The sequence below is a fragment of the Ciconia boyciana genome, chromosome 3, assembly GCF_034638445.1.
Source record: "Ciconia boyciana chromosome 3, ASM3463844v1, whole genome shotgun sequence".
Classification (NCBI taxonomy): domain Eukaryota; kingdom Metazoa; phylum Chordata; class Aves; order Ciconiiformes; family Ciconiidae; genus Ciconia; species Ciconia boyciana.
Window position 1 is genome coordinate 117,511,154 of NC_132936.1, and position 17,003 is coordinate 117,528,156.

The following is a 17,003-nucleotide window of genomic DNA, read 5'->3' on the forward strand; positions in this document are numbered from 1 at the left end:
TTAAACTGAAAAATATGCATTATCTGTATAGTAAAGGGACTTCAGAAAAGCTAATGTGGCTCTGGTGTTTCCATTCCACATGATGTTTGCATAAAGTACACGTATGACCTTCTAAGGTCGTGTGAAAGTATGATCTCTTTTTTTTTACTTCCTTAATTTGTTTATAAGTAATCAGTTGAAGGATCTTGGCCTCAGTAGATCAGTTCATGCTGTCTGATTTTTTTTTTTTTTTTTTTTTGCTCAGGTCATGGTTTCATTTAGCAAAGGATTTAATAGTCTATAAAATTCAGAGTTATGCACAGTATTTGTGTTACGTATTTCTGTTGATGAAGGCAGCATGTGATCTTACATTTATACTTAAAAATTTATTTAGTAACTTACTAAGTTAATGCAAGCATTTTAACACCCTGATTTACATAAAATAATATTCTGAAACTTTCAGTACTTTGAAAAGACTTGTCTTTCACAGTGGAAATAATAGAGCAGCTTAGATGGACTTCTGTCAACTCTTTGCCCTTTCCTCTTGAAATATTCATGGAGGTCTCCTTGCAGATATGTAGTGGTATCAGTTGGAAACCTAGCGGTGAAGAAATTGATGCTGGATCTGTTTGTTTTCACCATACTCAGCAGCATAATCTTTTCTCAGATACTCTTTATCTTTTTCGACAAAATGTCCATTCCTTTCTGTGCTATTGTACTGTTTGACAACTTAAACTACATCTTTGTGAACATTTCAGTGCAATGACATGCTAACCCTTTCATGGGGATTCAAAATACTCATAACTTTTCTGGGTAGTCCTCTTAAGAGAAGTGTCTTATATCCTACTCATTGGTAGGTTTCAGGAGTTTTGTCTGTTAATTTTATTTTTCCTTTGTGTAGAAAACACACTATGTAAGCTGCTCCTATGCACACACAAAAAAGGCCTTGATATCTGCCGTGTTTGAAAACTGACAGTCTCATTTCCAGTAGACTTTCCTCCATGCTAATGTCCTTTGTAATTAAAGTTTTGGATTGATACTGCAAGGAGTGTTTCTGTATTCATACCAGTTGCAAGGTGATGTAATGAGTCTGCTTCTTTAAGGCAAATAATTTGGATTTTTCAAATCCAAGAGTTCTGTTTTGGAAGAACCACAAGGAAGGGCTAATCTTGTCTTCACTTTAGTACGTTTGAAAGTAGGTACCAGGGGAAGGAAATGTGAAACCTCAAGTTCATATGTCTATTGAAAAGTGATGGAAAATAGATTTTATTCTTTGGAGTATTATGTGTCCCTCCTGTATTGTATTTTTAATATGAGATAACGTCTGTAGGTGGGATAAATGATGAATAATGTAAGCCTGTTCTTGCTATGTGTGTTTAACTTGCTTCAGTTAGGGGGGTTTTTGCCTTTTTTTTTTTTTCCCCTTACCTACTTGTTCTCTGCATGTTGAAGAAAATACTTGTTCACTTAAAAACAAGCAAAAGTTCCAGTAATGGAAGGAAGACCTATGGTTCTCCCTGTGCAACTGTATTTCTTCTGCCAAGCTGTGGGAGAACCTTTCATATAAGAGTGCACCTCTGGGCAGTTGTAATCTGCTCTTTACTGTAGTCTGTGTGAAGTTCGAAGGGTTTATATGTGATGGAGAACATACTGCTTTGTAAGTAAATCTCTGAGAACAGTTGACCTTAGGTAATCTAGTTCTAATACTTTCTAATCCAGCATCTTTTTGTCTTAATTTAGAACTGGTTCCCAGCTAACGTGTTTGAGGGTAACATCCAGAAATAGATTTTCTCACTGAGTTGAACACTGTTTTAAAAGGAATTTAAGAAATGGTAAGAATGAAAACATCCCAGTTATGTGTTACTTATGACATCTGTCTTTACACATTGTATGGATGTGTGCTGTACATTGGACACAAATATTGTGTTCCCACAGAGCCAGATTTTAAACCTGATTGACTTTCCCAGCCAGTTGTGTTTGCCTATATGAATTAAAAACATGCTTGTTCTTACAACATTTTCCCCCCTGTCTGTTTACGGATTTAGGTACAGACAGTGTCTTTATCTGCAGCTGTTAAAGCAAGTCAGTAGATTTTTAGTTGAAACATTAAATTTTTTTGCTTATAGTAACTTTATAAAAATAACCTGGTCTTTAGGTTTTGGGGAAGTGATGCTATTCTTGGTTAAAAAAAGAGTTTCATGAACTAACACAACATTTAGATTCGTATTTTTCAAATGTTCTTCTGATTCCACAGCTAAGCCAAAATGAAATGGGGAGAAGTGAAACAGCACAACTACTGAAAATACGTGTTTGATTGCTTCTTTGTATAATCTAACAAGTAAGATTTAAAGGAAGATATCTATATCCCACATCTGTTTAAATTTCATATTTGTGCACCTAACTTAGTCTTCCTGTATTGTCAGTGATGAGAGGAAGAGGAGCACTGTCAAAGAGGTTTGAATCTTGTATAGGCTGAATTGTCTGAGGATGCCTGGTGTTTACTGCTGGCCTGGGGAGGGCAGGAGGACAGGAAGAATGAGCTGCCTGAGATAAGTGCCTGAATCCTGATGGCAGTCTCCTGAGTTTTGTTACTTTAATGTTCATTTTACGAACAACACTTTCTAATAGAAGGTGTCTAGTATATTCGGTGTTTGTTGAAACCACAGTAATGTACAGTGGTATTGATTAATTCCAGATGTCAGGTAATGAGAAATAAGGCTTAGATACATTTGCTGTATTGGAACTAAAGAACATTGTTTTCTTCAACTCATATGTCCAAGCAAAAAAAAGTGCTCTGAAACTCCTGCTTTGGGTAATGGGCCTTCTGGCTGTAACAGCATTAGATTCAAAATGGAAAACATTGATTTCTCAGAGGCTTTATGAAGTAAACTTTTTCTTGCTGTATTTTGTTTGCTGGTAACTTATTCCAAAAATAAAAGTAAGCTTATTAAACCAATTTAAGAACATATTGATTTCTGCCTGGACAATGACTCTCTCTCTAGAGTGGATTTGGGTTGTAGAAATGCTGTTTTAACAGACAGGCTCTCCTCGTTTACAATGGCCCTTCTAGAAATAAGTTCTCAGATGCAGAAAGACTGTAAATCCATTTTCCACTGTTCCTAAGCCAATGAAAAGGCAAAGTTATAACAGAAGAGGACAGCTTTTCCTACTGGAAGCCAACATTTTGCTGAAATGAGAAGTCTAAATCTGGTCCTTACTGCGGTATTTTTGGTATCTGCTTGAGGAATTCCCTTGCAGTAGAAGAGTTAAATATTCTTGGAAAGATCAGATGCTAGCAGCTAATGATTTGAATGCATCTCCTTGCCATTGCAAGGCTTTTACTGTAGGGCATTTCAGTAACATTGTCATTTCTGTCACAGACATCTTGATCATGCCATTTCTGATTATTTTGTTTTCTTTATGCTTTAAGTGATGGGTTGCTTAACTCAGCTATGCTTTCAGAATAATCCACAGCTGAGAGGTTATCCATTGCTTTGCTAATGTTCATCTTAAGTTAAAGGGAACATTCTGCTCTACAAGGAGTTTCTTCTTTTGAATTTACGTGCCTCGGGTATTTCTTTAGAGATATCTTTATTCGTGGCCTCCCAGTTTTTTAGGTCTTATGTAAGAGCCAAACGTGCTATTTCAAGTTTTGCCTTAGAAGATATGCAGAGAAGGAACTATTTATACCTGCTTTTGTGTATTGTAATTACATTGTTCTCTTTGCTGCCACGTCTTTGTTAGACTGTTACTATTATTCTACAGAAAGGTAATGAACGAGGATGTGATCCGTGTATGAGGAAAGCAGATATTGTTCCCTATTTACTGCAAGCAAATAATAAGATACCCTGGTTTGATAGTAAAAGTTTTAGAAACCTAGTTAGTGACTTGAGATAAAAGAAGGGTATGCATTTTATCTTTCTGAATCTTTGCCCTATCAAAACTTAAGTCAACTACTACTCTTATCTTTTCCAGCATTACTGATTTCTGCTTTCTCTCTTCTTTTGAGTGTTTTAAATTAACCTGAGTTACATTCTTAAATTCTTGTGACCTTAGAAAAAAGGTTTAAACCAAGAGCTGCAGTAACAGAATTGAATCTTACCAAATTAATCAGCAATTTTTTTTCTTTAAAATAAAATGTCAATATGTACTCTTAACTGTGTTGGTGAATTACATTTATAGTATGACTTTAACAATGGTCTTCTATTTATGATACTGAAATTTGTTCATGAAATTCCTTCATGATGAATATCAAAGTATGAATATAAAGAAACACATGGAAGCAACAAGTTAACTAGAGTTTTCAGCTTTTAAAAAAAAAAAATAGGTAAAAGACTGCAGAAAATGGCATCTGAAAGAGAACACAATTCTTTAATATTTTTGGGGGGGAAAATGTTGGACAACTGCATGTCATGAGGAATTGTTGGAAATTCATCATCAGTCTAATATTAAACTATTGTGATCTGAGAAACTTGCTGATACTTGTTAATGTGAATCTGTGATTGTGGCTAAAATAACCCAGTCTAAACATGAACACTTAAACTCTGTCAGATTCTTCACTTCAGGGTGTAAGATCTGATGCCAGAAACCTGGGTTGTTACGTATTGCAAATCGTAGAAGTAGCTGCTCTATTATGTGCAAGTAAAAACTGTTATAATTTCCTTCAAAGAAGAATCCTTACTATATAGTGTGCTGAAAAATTGGTGTTTTCCATTTGCTTAAAATTTGCATGTTTCAAGAATGTTTAAATGAACAGATAAGTGTAAAAGTGCATGTTAACTTCATAGCTGACTTTTTAAATTTGGGTGCGAATCCCCTCAAACATATGGGGAAGATAAATAATCTGTATATCGGTCATAGATTTGTTCAAATTGTACTTCGAGTTAAATCATGTTTTCAGTTAATCGCTTGAAATTCCAGCTTTACAAAACTATATAGCCTAATGTCTTGACCAAGAATATGTGTGAGTTGGGTATAAAGTACTACAAAAGATGAAACCACAGTTCCACATCTTAGCACCTATTTAAGATGCCAGACAAAGTAGGGATTAAATAAATGTATCAATGAACAAAGTTGTTGTTCTCAGACCTGTGGGTTTTCGCTGTCTTAATGTTCCAGTGGACGATATCAAATTTGGTTCAATAGTTTATGGTTGGCAGGTGGAACACTTTTGAAAGTGGAAAAAAGGGATCATAATGAAATTCTTTCTGAAGAAAACTACATTAAGGCTAAAAATTCCCATGCTGTTTTTTATATTGCAAGGAGAATTGGGATTATGCCCCCTTTAAAAAAAAAAAATTATCACTAATTAGTCAGGCAAGGGGACGGGGAATACTGGTATGACTCTTTTCCTTCTGTTACACTCTATGATATTCTTTTGAGTTCTGTAAACAACAATTAAATTGTGTTAACATAACAACCTTACACTCATATATACTACAGGTTCGTGCATTTTGGAGCTCTTTAGCTTTTAAAACACAGCTGTAACATCATTGGAAATAGCTGACATTTTAAAAAAAAATATATATATACACAAGTCCATATAGTTGATCATGCGTTTGGTTCTTATGGGTTAAACTGATTAAACATGTAGTAGAATACCAAACCTATGATCAGATTTTTAAATGCACAAGTAATGTTCCTTGCAGATCCTGTTTTGTCAACTGTTATTGAAACATATGTGGAGAAGGTATTGTGCTACTGGACTGCAGCTGTGTAAATGATCCCTGTGATGATTTAAAAGTGCTTTGAAATGAAAAATTTAAGCAAGTTTCTTCTTTATAGCAGAAAATGCAGGAGAGAACATTTTAGATGGTCAGAGATCTTCCTACATGTTTGATTGGGTTTTGACAGTCTGCTTCACCCCCTGTGCAGCCTCCTCACGTTATCATTGTCCTGTCCCTACTATTCTTGTTCCTTGCCTCCCTTTTTTTATGTTAACTGGAAAGAAAATAAGTCTTTTAGGTAAATTCCCTTTGACTGTGATGCTTGCTGCTCTCTTGTTACGCAGTTTGTTTTCCGAATGCTGCATCTTGGGTTTTTTTTTTAGATCATCTTTGTCCCTAAGGATTTTCTCAACTCTATTATGATTTATTTTTAGCTGAGGTTAAGATAATAATACAGTAAATAGTCAACAAAAAATATGAGTAGAGTTGTTATGAGGGATAATATATGGAAGTGTGTCCAGTGCAGCTTAAGAATTAATTTTTCTTGGCATTTCTTGCATGAGATCTTCTGATGTCAAGTGATGGAGCAGTTACTAATACAGAGCTGAATGTGATATTTCAGATAACTCAAGTGAAAACCAACTTATACAAGCCTGTAAGTCTGAGAAGATTTAAAAATAAAAACAAAACATGCATGCTTTTGGTAAAACATACAGGCAAACTTTCTTTTTAATGGAAAAGTTCAGAAGTTTTTTTTCAAGGCTTCTGATTCATAGTGTTAGGATATGTGTTTGAGATACAGTAAAAAAAAAACAAACCCCAAACTTTTCAGTTAGGCTTCATTGTTTAGTCTGAGTTGTGATGACCACAGTTTTACTATTTAGTTTAAGTAATATTGGCCTATATAATGCATAAGTTAGGAGGCTCATCAGCATTCTCCTGCATCTAATTCCTATCCATAAAGCTATGGTAATCTAGGTAGGCCACTGAGCTGGCAGTGCTTCTTAGCCAAGCAAAAGAGTTGCAGCTGATCAAAGTACTTTCCAAGATTTTAGAAAATTTTAGGCTGTAGGAGTACAATATGGATTTATTTTATTACCAAACCAGCAAAACTATACTTCAATGTCATTATCCATGTACAGGGTTGTAAGTTTGTATATTTGCCAGTTGAAAACAAATTTGAGGTGGCCTCTGTCTTCAGCCTTTTCCTCCCCTTCTCATGACTTCTCATCAATAAAAATAAGGTTTCTGGGAGAGGGGAGGCTGGTCTACCTAGATTTAACTTCCTTTTTACTTGAATATAATTGCTTGCATAACTTGATTATTCTAAAATTGTTTCAAAAGAAGAAAAATCTGTATCCATTTGGACTTATTTTATATATAGTATGATACTTATGTGTTAAACTTGATCTTTATTATTCATACTGCACAGAAAGCTTCAAGAATGGGTCTTGTGGACTTCAGAAATCTTGGTTTCAAAATCAAATATATTAACTTCCTAGCTTTAACTTGTGTCGGCACACAAGCATTTGACTTTCTTAAGCATATAATGTTTTATAGACTACCTGTTTGAGAGTAATTTAGGGATTTATTTGGGTTTCTGTTTCAAATTTCTGTGGGTTTAGTTATATGGCTTTTTCTTCCCAATGTAAATCAACATACTGTAGAACTGTCATTTTCTATTTTAAAATCTTTTCTTCCTAAACAGCTTTAGAGATGTGTTTTAGAGGGCTTGTACATCTCTGCCTAATAAAAAATAAAACATCTAATCATGTTGTAAAATTCCTGTTGAGGCTGCAAGGGCTTCAATCATAGTACTTGGTCTTGGTCAAGGAGCTGCTTATCCCCCTCTCCAGTGTTATTCCCCAAAAGCCAATCGGAAGTGGTTTTTGTAGGACTCACGTTTTCACCTTCCTTCTTTCTAGCCATTTCATTGTTTCTGTTCAAGCTCTTTTTACTTCTGGGATGATGAAGGTTTATATCCGGTCAGTGCTGTCCTTGAAATAGTGTTGAGGGGTTTTCTTGTTTGTTTCAAGAACTAGTTTCTTGCCTTTACAGTCTCTTCAGCTTTTGTCACATGGGGTAAGGTGATAAATACTGTGTCAACTGAATTTTCCAAATAGGTGTAACAATTCTTGTTAAATTTCAGGAGGTTTAATAATAAATTTCTGCTATCGTCTACTGAGATTCAGCTGGAGATTCATGAACTCAAATTTAGTTACAAGCGATGATTTGTTATAACCAAGTAAACCCACCCCTTTTTTTATTTAAAAAAAAAAAAAAAAAAAAAAAAAACCAAGAAATCCTTTCCCTTTTCCAGGAATTAGAGGGGGAGGGGGAGTGAGTCCCATCCTGATTGATGCAGTTTTCTCTGTCCTTACTCCTAAATGTCAGTGTGTTACTAAGAGCTACTGATTCATGACCCTAGGAGTCATGAATTCCAGATAGAATGCCATTCACTGTTCAGCCAGCTACCCTGTAGCTTTAAACAGTGCTATCCCCAAGATAAGGTACCTTGAGATGAGCACAGCTAATATATACCAATATCTACCTAACCAGTCTTTTTTTTTTTCCTACAAAAGAACAACCAGCACTTCCACCTACCAGGGCGTATCTTTGTGTATAGCATATGGATCTTCCTCTGCAGTAAAACATTCAGAAAGCAATTGTAGTCTGGATATACTGGGTGTTTAATGTTAATGTTGATGGTTGACCACAGTAAATCTTGGAAATTTGGATATAAAGAAGGAATGGCTGCTCTGATGGTTACAGAGAGGAAATGCTGATAACTTATTTAGTGGATTGAAAACCCAGAAGCTTGGAAGGTGAACAGGTTGGAGTAATCTCAGTCACTCTCACTTAATCTCAAGTGGAAACTCAGTCACACTCTACAGACGTCTTCGAAAGGATCTTTACATTCATGTATGACATTAAATAGCAATTGCTAGACCTGGATGTAAAAGGGAGAGTGCTCTTGAGAGATGAGGCCTCTGAGATAAGAGTGAAGCTCTTCTCTCAAATACCTTGTTAAGCAGCTGGTGCTGAGTAAGCCTATGTGGGAGCTTGTTGACAACTTATTCTTTATTCTAAACAAAATTCCTTTGCAGTCTTCTTCAGTTTGCATGTGATGTTACAAAGTACTTCATGGTTTCATCTGATAAGCATGATGTTCTTTTATAACTGCAAAATACCCTTTAAAAAAAATTGTAGGTATGTTAGTCACCTTAAAGATGCCAGACTTTTCTGGCAAATACCAAGAGTTGTTTGGCTCAAATGCTCTGGTATGTTGTGCTTGAGAAGAACTACAGAGCTTCATTTGTTGTTGTTATACCCATTGTGTGCTGCTGTTCAGATGCATGTACAAAGTCATTTGCTAAAGATGTTGGAGTTAAGGGTCATGTTTTATCTGTGTTTCAGAACTAGTATTGTAAAGTCTGCACTTATTCTGATGGTTAGAAATTCAAATATTTGCTAATATGTATAGGTTGTTTCCACTCTTTATCTGTAGATAATACTTAGTATGTTGTTACGATTTATTCATGGCAGGTGTCATTTGAAATGGAAAGAGCTTGGTCGTAGCTCTCCCTTTAAGGGCTATAAGGTATGAACTGGTTAAGCAATGCGTACAATTGCGAATCTATAAATAGTAGTAGTTATTGCTTTATTAATTACACACAATAGTGAAAAAAATCAAGATTACTCTTTAGGAAAGAAAATTTTCTATCCATACCTTGCTTGTTACTGTAATGGTTTGCAACGTTAAGATGGAGTCCTTAATCTGTTTCTGTCTAGGCCATGGGAATACTTTCTTCTTTTTTTTCCCCTCTGATTTAGTGATTTGCGTTTAAATATTTTATGGATAATCTTGCTCTGTTCTGCTTTTGAGGATAAGCTTTGATGGAGAAGTTTGTTTTGCTCTAGGCTTTGCTGGTGCTCATAATGGCATTTCCCAACTGGCGGTTCATAAGACAAAAGCAGGCTGGTGGCAGCAGCTGTGGAGACAGCACGTGTTGGCTCGCAGTTATGAAACTCAAAGAACGGGGAGACCTAACAGAAACCCATGAATTGGTAGAAAGAAACTTAAACAGTACAGCAGCAGATCATGGCTAGTGATTATAACAGCAGTTCCTTCCTCCACTTCTTCACTGTTTCAAAGCTTAAGGAAGCATCTTTCAGAGTCTTCGGAGCTACTGTCTGAAGGTGCCTTAAGTACATGACTGTTGAGGCGTAGTCCATCAAGTGCCTTAATTTCTCTTGCACAGTCAGCTGAGCACACTAATGAGTGTGGGAAAAGATGGACCAGGGTCATTAGCTGTTTTATGAATTGCTGATGATGGGAGGTAGAGAACTGATGGGTTAAAACTCAGATTAGTTGTATTGGCATGTTGCACAACAGCTCAAGACAAATGTGATTCGTGTTCTGGCATTTCAGCGCTGTCTGCTGAGAATATGGTCATGTTGTAGTTTACAAGAGACTTGAACTGTCCTCAGTAGATTCTTTGACTTCTAAAACAAAAGAATTGGTTAGAAAATGGGTTTCAGGAATGTTCCTTTCTTGTATCTAATATGGACATTGACCTATATGCATACTTTTAAAATAAATGTGAAACAGTAAAAATATGAGATTTTAAAAAGCTAGCCAAATTCTAATATACTTCTTTTTTTCCCTATTACAGAAATACATTAACTTTGAAGTGGAACTAAACAATGGAACCAGATATCATTCGAATGTACTCCTCATCCCCTCCACCACTAGACAATGGAGCTGATGATGATGAAGATGAATTTGGAGAATTTGGAGGATTTTCTGGTGTAAGCACTACTGGTGTAGCTTTTGCTGATTTTGATACACCGGACTACAGTCATCCAAAGGAGGAGTTTATACCCACAAATCATTTCATCCCACTTCATGAGTATTCTGACAATGTAGCTAGCATTGCAACTTTCACATCTGTTAAAAATGTTCAAGATAAAGACTGCATTGCAGAGCTTCCTACTTTTACTAAGGAACTTTCTGATATGTCAGCTACTAGTACCAGCAAAGAAAAATCTAAGTTTAGAACTTCAGGTACCACTTTAGAAGATGTAAACAAAAGAGGGGAACAAAGAGACAACACTGGGAAATCGGAGGGTTTTTCTTCTCATGTCACTAGAACTGGTATAGCAGTTGAGACCCAGGATGAGCAAATAGATGCTTGTAATGGTGAGAAGCTTCCATGTCTAGAGATTCTAACAAACGGATTTGCAGCATTGGACCCTGTAAATCCTCAGGGAACAGAAGATCTAGACAGTATCAGTGACTCAAAGGGACTGAAAACTGTTAGCACCCATAGTACTGAGAAAAAATTGAACTCAATGCCTAGCTCAGGTGAAGACTTTGCAGATTTTGCTACATTCTCAAACAAAAAAACAATCCATTTAGAGGGAACAGGACCTACAATATGCAGTGCTCTTAATGAAAGAGACTCTCTGAGCATTCAGGAGAACAACAGAATAAACAGAGTAAACTTTATTGAAGAAGAGGTTTGCATTGCAGAAATTAGTTGTGAACAGGATCCCTCAGCACTGGAAGATAATGAATTTGCAATTTCTAGTACGTCTCAAACAACTGGAAGTTCAATATGCACTACTGAAAATGGAGAATGCAGTGGGAGGAGAAGACAACATGGCACAGAGAATGGCAAAGATTTTACTAGGCCTGATGACTCCTTGGGAACAGAGGACATCAAGGCTGATAAGATCCAAAGCCTAAGCAGTGATCTTGCAGGAGAAAAATTGAGTGATTCTGAAGATCTTAAGGATGGTGGAAGTAGTACTGAAGTTGTAGCTTGCAGTGACACACATGATGATGATGATTTTGGTGATTTTGGTTCAGTCAGCAGTGCATCTCCTACCTTCATTAATGCTCAAGAATCAATAAATGCTCTAGATTTAGAAGGAACTTCTGAACAGCCCGCACATATTAGCGAACCTAATGATGAATTTGGTGAATTCAGGGACACAAGTACTGTTTCTCAGCAGCCAGCAAGGTTGGATCAAGCTGAACTAAATCAGACTGCTGACACTTTAGAATGTGATACTACCAGTAAAACTTCTGGCTTAGACTTCCAGCATACTACTGAGGTAGAAAATGGTGATGACAGTGAATTTGGAGAATTTGATTCAGTGCCAAAACCTCAAGATGAGAGTGTTGCTTTTCAGGACTCCGACGACTTTGCGGACTTCAGTTCAGCAGGTTGTAACCAGGCTACAGACTGGAATGCTTTTGGAGATGAACAGAAAGACAGCTGTTCTTGGGCTGCCTTTGGAGATGAGCAAGCTGGTGAATCTCATCACAGAAAAGAGACATGGCAGTCAAATAGGACAGATGCATCTGCCAGGACTGATAGTCCAGTATTACACAAGACTGACAGTTTTGCTTTAGCATCTGTCCAAGGAACTACCAGTAAGCAATCTCAAGAGCCAGCACCTTCAGTTCAGGTAAGGGTGTTCTTGATTTTATTCAGTCTTGTTCTGGCCTTGTGCATACAGCTCTTCCTGGTTCCTGCTTCTGCGTACAACAAATGTTTGGATACTCCTTGTTTGTCTTGTGGGAGAGATTTAATTTGGTGGGTGAGACAGGCTGGTATGAAATAGTGCACTGTGTTTGCATCTTGTATCTTTTGCACTGTTACTTCCTGCAGAAAAATGAGCCGGATATGCTAGAACTTGTATGCATTTGTTTTGATGATTATATGTGGTCCTTTACATAAACTGATCAAAGGAATAAGCCATCATAAACATTTCAGAGCCTGTGATAGTTCTTCCTTTGCTTCATAGTTTACTGCCTTGGGGGGGGGGGGGAACTCTGATGTTACCTTTTCATAAAGTAGTGGTGTGACTGGAAGCTGAGATTATTGGTTCCCAAAATTTTTCATCACGATTCTCTGTCATGTTTTCAAAATCTGATTTAAAATGATGACTCGTTTTGTAAATAGCTGAACTCAGTTGCTTAGAGCAGAGCGCATGATAAAATATGACCTATGGAGTTCTGTCCCTGGTATTCCAACTCCTGGAATAGAGAAGTTAACCGTTTAAAAGTTATTTAAAAATAAGTCTCTGTTATACACTAATTGTGGGAAGCTCCACGTTATAGCAACATCACAAAAATAGGACTGATGATTTCTTAAAGCTGCTGCTATATGTAATTAGGAGTTTTGGGGAGGGTGAAATAGGTTTATTTCTTACCCCCACCCCCTAGTGTTTCTATCTTAGTTGCTAAGTATGTATAAATTCCTAATTAATTCCTTCCTAAGTTTTTTCACCAGTCGTCTTTGAGATCTGTGCTTGTTTATACATAGATAACTTTTTTATATCACTTTTACACAATTCAGAGCAACAATTTGAGTTTAAAATTCTCTTCAGTGCTTCTTTTTAATCATGCTATCCCATGCGAGTAGTTCAGAGTATGCTCTGTCTTTTTGAAACGTGCAGCAACACCAGCAATACAGGGTATTAGTGGTAATATGTGTCTAAAAGGTTTGGATCTTCTCTGGTAGTCAAAGGAAATGAGGTAAGTCCTTTCTTCCAGGACCTTGTGTAGGCTTGGTGACAGCCCTGCCTCTTTCTGTTTCCTGCCAATGACAGGTGAAGTGGCTTTTCAGAAGAAAGTTCTGCCAGCCAGAGCTTTGCAAGCATCAGCAATTGGAATGGAGTTTTTGGGGCTTAGCTCTGATTTCTTGTCACATTAAAAGGTGTGAGCCTCAGCTCCTGACACATCCTTCTTGCTGTTTTGTGCAATGACTAATACTCCAAATTTCAAAGTGGCTTCATGAGCCTAAAAAAGACTCGCAAGTGAACCTGCAGGTGGATTTTTGTGTCTATGTAAAACCTTGCTCATCATCACCTGAATGTGTGGGTCCATTTCTCAAGTTGAAAGCACAAATCTGTTATTAACTATTCTGTTGGTCACTCACCCATAAAATTGGAGAGTACTAAGGTCATTAGTGCAATTAACCTAAATTGTTCCTGTTGCCACTTGAAAGACTGTCCAGAATCTGACAAAGAAATGGGGTGGAGAGATGAGTCTAGTAAATCATCCATTTTTCTAGTTAATCATGCTGTTAAGGGATAGTCTGAAGGTTTCAAACATTTATTTTTACTTACAATTTTCCATAACTTTATGATGGAGTTTCAATAGAAAACACTTCTGAATGTAGATGTTTATAAAAGCGGAACATTCAGAGGTTCTGTAATTTTTTTTTTCCCTCCCCAAGTCTGCCTTAACAAAAGATAAAAGCCAAGTTACAATGGAAGTTCTTAGGTGATCTGTCATGAAGTCATATAGTAGTTTGGTTAGATTGTAAAGCAAGTTTTAAGACTTAAATATTTTTTTAATTCCTTCTCTTTATACTACAACCACTTGTGACTGACTGGATATAAAGTGATGTTCTGCCTCCCCTGCCAGTGAGGAAGTACAACCCAAAGAATGTTTCACATGCATAAGCTGTAGAGGAAGTTGAGCTGAATATGTTCTCTCTGTTGCAATAGTTTCCTTAGCCTTGCAATGACTTTTAGTTGCTATATTTTTTTCAGTTACCCTTAAAACAATAGTTACACGTTTTCAAAACTTACTTTGTATTCTGTAAGTGCTTTAAGTTTTGGAAGGGCCTATTGAAACCTTTTTACATTTTAAAAAAATGCTTTGTTTTAATCTTAAGTAGTAATTCTGTTTTTAATCCATTGAGCCACAGTTTAGTAAATTACAATTAGAAACATTGAGATTAGTTGAGTCAACATGAGCCAGTGTGGTCCCAGTACTTTGCGGAATCTTAGTAAAATTAAACTCAGATTTTGATCAGCTTCCTTATTTGCTTAAGAGGATGTCACTGAGGTCAAACCACAAAATACAGCATTTTAAAGTATTTGCTGATCTTGTTTCCCACGTATTAAAGTTGAGTTCTGGAGCTGTTTGAGGCAAAAGCAGAAACACTTGCATGCAAAATAAAGCTAGGGAGAGGAAAATGAACAGTTTATTACCCTGACCAAAGAAGGATAGGGCGGAGTAGATGACTTGCATCAAAATATTGCTGGCAGATCTAAAAAGCACTTGCTGTAGCAACTTAAAGGGATCAGGCCATGCAAGGGAGAAATACTGCATGTGTTAGACACCTGAGATAGATGTGAAAATCGAGACCTTGGCTTAGGCTAAAGGTAGACTGGGATCATTTACAAGATACTGTGTACGCTTGATCTGTAATATTGAGGCTAGGAGAGTCACTGTAATGTGGTAGTGAAATAATTTTGAATGGTGCATAAACAGAAAGACCTTAATGTAATTCTTTGCTTTTCAGTTTTCTGCCTTTGTATACCTAGCCAGCAACGCTACTGTTTAAATGTGGAAATTATGTATACAGCAATTTTCATTCATCCAGAATGCAGCATGAAAGGAAAATTATTTACCAGTAGCTCAAGTTCCCTTGCCAGTGGTCTCCATGTATTTTCCTTTCTGTTTCTTTAGCTTGTGTATTCTGGATGTGCAGGCAGCAGCAAAATTTTGTGCTTTCTGCATATGGCCTTAATCGTAAGGTATATGTCAGGCAAACTGTTTTAAAGATTGTGGATTTTGTATAATGTTTAATTTAAAATTAGACTTTGCTTGAGTTCAACTAATTCAGTTTTTCTTACAAAATACAGAATGTAAAAGAAGAAAGTAAGGCCACAAAAATGACCTTATAGTGACATGTAGTGGCAAAAAGATCATGATGTCTTTTCTCCTTTGCCTTTGGTCCTAGGCTTTCTGAATCCTGCACATGATCTAAAACATAGGATTTGTAACATGCTGACCTCTTCTATTCAGTAGGGTTGTGCGGAGGGGAGAGGAAAAAGGGCATGGTATATGGTATTCAGTTAGAATTACTGGAAGAATTTGTAATCCCTTAAGAAAAAGTTCGTTTTAAAGGCTGATGGACACAGATAGGCAAACTGTTATTTGAACCCATATTAATGCTACCGTGTACTCTAATCATTTAATGTCTGTCTTCAGCTGAAAAATGTCATATTTGGTTTCAGTGTAGCTGCAGGTTTGTATTTGAGATGTGCCTTTGTGTTCATTAAAACTGATTTAGGATGTAGTAGTGGGTGAATTGGTTGATCTAACAAGTTTTGAGCGAACCTGCACTGTGCCATATGCATTACTCTCCTTTATATGATCACATAACACACTAGTAAGTTATGTTTATAAGGAATATAAGGCTCATAGCACAGCTTTTTCCATGAGACAGTGTTGAACCTTAGTCAGCTGAGGGGGTTACTCTACTGTATTGTGCGTTAATAATATATATAGGACTTAGGCAGCAAAGCACAAGAGCTGTTATTACCTATGGTAATCATGTGGGTGGGTAATAGGGCTGTGCCTAGCTGTGTTCAAGGAGTACAGGCATCTCTAGAAAAGGGGGAGATGAACAATGGCTTGGTTGGAAAGCCAAAACTCTTACCCTGTTTAGCTGAGAGTTAACATATCCTGGAAAGGGAGGAAGGGAAACCTGAACAGTCCTCCAAGTGGGTTTTAAGATCCTCCGCTTAGTAGAGAGCCTGTGCTCACAGGCTCTACCTCTTCAGATTAATCAGTGTGGGTGATGTACAGTTACTAAGCCACAAGTATGCATCAAGACAAAGAAAACCCTGGATCACTGTCACTTAGAGTACTCTATCTTGGGCAATGAATGAAGTCATCCTCTTGGAAAAAAGTAATTATGACCGTAAACACTTCAGCCTCCCAGTTCACTAAGATAAATTAAGATAGTGTTGGCTAAATTAAGTTCAGACAGTTGAGTAACAACTTGCAGTGTAAATATATCTGTCTGGAAAGGTTTGGTTTTGTTTTAAAGTCCATAGCACAGTTTTTAAGTATGTGCAGCTGAATAACAGTAGAAAAAAGACCACTAAAAGTAGCTCATAATTGCTGTATTTCAGAGCAGGCTGGCTAAGGAGATCTTACAAAAGAAAATAGTTTAGGAGGGGGTTGTTTTAGCATTTCTGTTTCTAAATCACAGAATAAAATTATTTTCCATTTTGTACACATAAGTTTTGTCTACTATGCTTACTCTCAGAGCCTGACTGAAAAGTTAGTACAACACCTCTAGATAATAATAACATGACCAATTGAAATGGGAAGTAAGTTTTATGTAGTCTAGATAAATAACTGCTAAACATCACTTTGCCTGCATGGAAGATGCAAGATTTGACACATTCTTCAACTGAGGGAGAATAAATGTGCAAGCCTTCCAGCAAGAAGGAGGGAGACAACTTCACATTTCTACAGTGGACTTCCCTGTGATTTGTAACTCTCTCATATGAAGCAGTAGAAAGACCATAGAA

General features: G+C 36.7%; 1 protein-coding gene across 4 annotated transcripts in view; it reads left to right on the forward strand.

Moving 5' to 3' along the window:
* AFTPH (aftiphilin) overlaps positions 1 to 17,003 on the forward strand; it is a 47,949-nt gene that overhangs the window by 1,626 nt on the left and 29,320 nt on the right. For all 4 annotated transcript variants that reach the window (XR_012041727.1, XM_072857350.1, XM_072857348.1 and 1 more), the window contains exon 2: positions 10,322 to 12,125. Coding sequence is in view for 3 of the 4 variants with exons in the window: in XM_072857350.1 (XP_072713451.1) it covers positions 10,353 to 12,125 (1,773 nt within the window). In the remaining variant the exon portion in view is untranslated. The remainder of the gene's footprint in view (positions 1 to 10,321; positions 12,126 to 17,003) is intronic.